This window comes from Pelophylax lessonae (assembly GCF_965119305.1).
Source record: "Pelophylax lessonae genome assembly, chromosome: 1".
NCBI lineage: Eukaryota > Metazoa > Chordata > Amphibia > Anura > Ranidae > Pelophylax > Pelophylax lessonae.
In genome coordinates, this window is record NC_138768.1 from 373,333,343 (window position 1) to 373,337,620 (window position 4,278).

At 36.0% G+C, this 4,278-nt stretch overlaps 1 protein-coding gene across 1 annotated transcript; it reads right to left on the reverse strand.

Moving 5' to 3' along the window:
- Window positions 1-1,073: 1,073 nt before the first annotated feature.
- On the reverse strand, window positions 1,074-2,283 carry LOC309545119 (forkhead box protein D5-A-like; the record flags this gene model as incomplete). Its single annotated transcript, XM_082244251.1, has 1 exon — window positions 1,074-2,283. The coding sequence occupies one exon, from the start codon at window positions 2,281-2,283 to the stop codon at window positions 1,249-1,251; it is 1,035 nt and encodes a 344-aa protein (XP_082100377.1). The 3' UTR covers window positions 1,074-1,248.
- Between the last annotated feature and the right edge of the window lie 1,995 nt (window positions 2,284-4,278).

Consider the following 4,278-nt stretch of genomic DNA (forward strand, 5'->3'; position numbering starts at 1 on the left):
ATTTTAATTTAGAAGAAAAGAATAATGCATTACAGGTAGTGATACCAGTACCAGTACCAAAGGAAAATAGCAAGTACTGTTTAACATTGTTCCAGGTGGCATTATTATTATTGTGCAATTATTGGTACTGCCATTTTTGATTGAGATAAATATTTTCCAATTTTTTTTTTATGAATTTAAAAAATTATATTTTCTCCGCTATAGGTTTCTTCAGAAGCACTTATTTGCTAAAGTAGGAAATTTTCCCCGGCCTCCGCTCCCCGGGATGGGGATAGAACTGAACCTGATGGGATACTTCTAAATTTTACATGCGGAACATAGCAACCTATCAGTCAAGCACATGTGAGAAATGTAATCAGTGTTTTACCACTATGTGTTATGTCCAGTGAATAAATAATACAACTATATCAGGGTATTTTTTTTAAGTAAATTATTTTTAAATGGAGCATCTGAATCCACAATTGCTTGAGTGGATCACCAGTTTAGCAATAAGTAAATATTACCAGCTCACTTATATAAATATAATTAGCTCTAATATAGTTTTTTTTGCAATTTTGTGTATCAAATGATAAATACTAATGTAAACTACCTGGTCTTAGATACACTGCATTTACTGCTATACATTACACTGAAAACTCTCCTGATTTTGAACATTGCTTTAAACTCTTGAATCATTTTCTTATAGTTTTCAACACAATTTTAGGCCTGTACTCTTATATTGCAAGGCATATTTATAAAACAGAAAGTAAATTATATAAAATTTTCCTTAAATAAAAGAATACAAACATATATTTTAAATTAAAAAGGACTAAATGAAACCACCCCTTTTTATAACTATTAAAAGATTTTATTGTATGGACTTACCACACATGTTATTATTCTCTGACAATAAATACTTTATAACTATGTACATTTCAATAAGCAATGAAACATCAAAGAAAACATACCAGCCATGCAGACATTTAAATACAACACTCTACCCACAGAGAGTCAAAAAACAAAACAAAACAAAAATAAAAAACACACAGCAACCACGAATATCCATTCCTTCCTCACCATTGGTGTATTACTAAGTCCTGATCATAGCAATGCAGTGAGGACAAAATGTGGGGTTTTATATAGAATAGTACATTAATAAATAATTTTCTCTAGATCAGACATTGGTCCATTAAGCCAAAAGCAGCGCAGTAAGTGTGATTGCTCAAGTTTAGTTGCGGGTAATTCTAGAACAGTATATAAGTATATACATCAGAAGCTAGTGGGGAACCTCATATGACAGTACTGCCGGGCTCCATAGGATGATACCAGAGGTCCAGCATTCATGTTAAGTATAGCTGGTAACATGGAAGCTGACCTTTGCTGAAAATGACTATAGTTCCAGGACTGTTGGAGGTCTGGAACAGAAATTTCTGGCTCCTTGGTTTTCCTCATAATGCTCTCTATGCTGAAGGAGCATTTGTTTGGAGGATGTTGGTTGCTTAAAGCCTGGGGTTTGAGCTGTATATTTAGTCCTTGGATGTTGCTGGGGATTTTCCCCTGAGGCATATCCTGGTAAGGGATTTGCTGGTGTGCAGGAATCACTAGTCTTTCAGTTATGGGCACAGGCGTTATGACATGAGGATGAACATAAGTCTGTGGGTGAAGAGCCCTGTAAGGTCTGTAGTAATGAAAAGGAGGGTAGACCATCAAGCTATCTTTAATGAATTCATTGTGGTGTCTTTTAAATCGTTTCCTCCTCCTGAGGAAACTTCCATTATCAAACATGTCTTCTGAAGCTGGGTCCAGGGTCCAATAGTTTCCCTTGCCTGGGTTGCCCGGTTCCCTGGGGATCTTGATAAAGCAGTCATTAAGGGACAAGTTGTGCCTAATGGAGTTTTGCCAGGCTGGGAATTTGTCCTTATAGTAGGGGAATTTATTGCTGATGAAGTCACAGATTCCGCTGAGGGTCAGTTTTTTGTGGGGACTCTGTAGAATAGCCATTGTGATCAAGGCGATGTAAGAATATGGAGGTTTCACCAAGGTCCTTTTTGATTTACCTCCAGCGTTCATAGTCTGTTCTGTAGACTCACTCTCTCCAGAAGAGTCACTCTCTGATTCCCCACAGCTGGATTTGGTGGGAGACATCTCCTCAGTATCCATGTCCGAAGATTGAGCCTTGAGGCAGAAATGTTGCTGGAAGCCACAATTGTCATCTTCTCCCAGAATATCAATTTCATCTTCCTCATCTGAAATCCTTGAAAAGAACTGCTCCTCTGAGTTATTGGTCTGTTGGAAGAAGCTCATGGTCGCCCACAGGTGACCGTCCAAGACAGTTATGGGGAACTGTCTGGATGATAATGGTTGCGTTGTCTTGTGGCTGACCAGGATCTCTGAAGGAATTCCCTCACAGCCTCCTCTTATAAGCAGAGCTGCACTGAATTCCTGGTCACTGGTCTCTTCCCTGAAGACACCCAGCTCTGTCAGGCAGTCATCTGCAATTGAATTGGAGATAATCTGCCAGATAAGCTTTTATGAGAGGGTCCTGCACCTGGGAAGGAGGGGCTAGGTCAACAAGAGTGGTGGTCCAGAGGATGGGAATTAACACTTGCTGTGCACATCAATAGACTCTAGCAACTTTCATTATTTACAACACATGCAATGGTTTGTTAAGCTCACTATTGTGGATCAATGTTTGTCCAGGCTGTTTACACTTTTTGTGGCTAAAGAACTGAGCTTTCAGTGATTTTCTATGCATTTATTTTATCCTCTTCATTGAAAAGCTTTGCTTTTTTGAGGAAATAGGCATGCATTGTACAGATATACATTACATTTATGTCATAATCCAGCTATGTTGCTTTGTTCTCCCTATTTCAGACATTTAATAAAGGTTAAAAAATCCATATTGTAATGATTATTTTTATATATGCACATCACATTTTGCACACGTTTAAAAACTATATGCATTACACAACGGAGATACAGACCTTAATCTGTTACTATATGCCCTGGAGAATATTATATTAATGGAAGGGCAAACAACTGTGTCCTATTTTCTAGGATTTTTTTTTTTTTTATTTGAACAGATCAATGCCCAATCAAGATTCATGTTTTATTTGCATAATAATACACTATTTTTTTACACTGTAAAAAATGGTTCTAAACTATACAAATATATGGTATACTTGTTGTAATATTTGTTTTCCTCTATTATGTACTGTATACTATTTCTGAGCTTTTAAAAAGTAACTGATAAAACATCCTGGTTATCTATGATCATAGGATGTTTGTATAATTCTAATTGCAAAAATAATAATAATAATTTTAATAATAATAAAAAGCTGATTGCTATGCTATTACAAAATGTGTTCATTTTGTTTATGTACCATAAAATACATCAAAATTAGACAAAAAATCTATCTATCTATATATATATATATATACTGTATAAACCCTGAACTTGAAGAATCTCGTTACATTTTTTCCACCATAAATGTCTGAAAAATCAGATGTATACACATCTATTTGTTTAGTTTTACAAAAAATGTTTAAACAATTTTTGCTTTCAGTCTGAAGCAACATTGATAAAAATAATAATAATAACTATTATTATTATTATTACTATTAGTAGTAGTATTAATATAAGTAGTAGTATTAGTAGATATGAAATGCAACCTGTTTTCTGTAAGTTTAGGTTGGAGTGTGTGTATAATAGGTCTGGATGTGTTTGGAGCAGTTACTTTGCATGTAAAGTGCCCAGACCATGCCTGCTATTTAATGATGTGTGTTTGTAAAGTTCTAAAGTCTTGCAGGTGGTTTGGAAATGACGGTGTGAATAAAAGGATCTGCAATGTAAAAGAAAAACATGCAATAGAGAACATTAGCCACCAAGCTCTGCATATGAAGACAGGGGAGGAAATGGTTCGGCAAGTAGGGTTTACTGATCACCACAGGAGGGCTTTCATGAGCAGATAGCAATAACAACTAAAAAAGAGCTTCATTCTCTACTGGTCAATCTGCATGGGGATCACACTGATCTCAGTTTTAGCCTGTACTTCTTGGTTTTTCTTTTCTTTTTTTCTTTTTTAGGATACAGAAAACAGCTATAATTAAACTATATATTGCTAAAGTGGCATCTTCTGGGGACTGATATCCATCTCACATCCATGGAAGGATAAAATACCCCAACTGGTCTGTTCCTTCACCCCCTCCTCTCATAGACAAAGCAGCACTGAATGCCTGGACACTTGTCTCTTCCGTGAAGACACCCAGCTCTCTCAGGTAGTCATTTGCAATTGCATT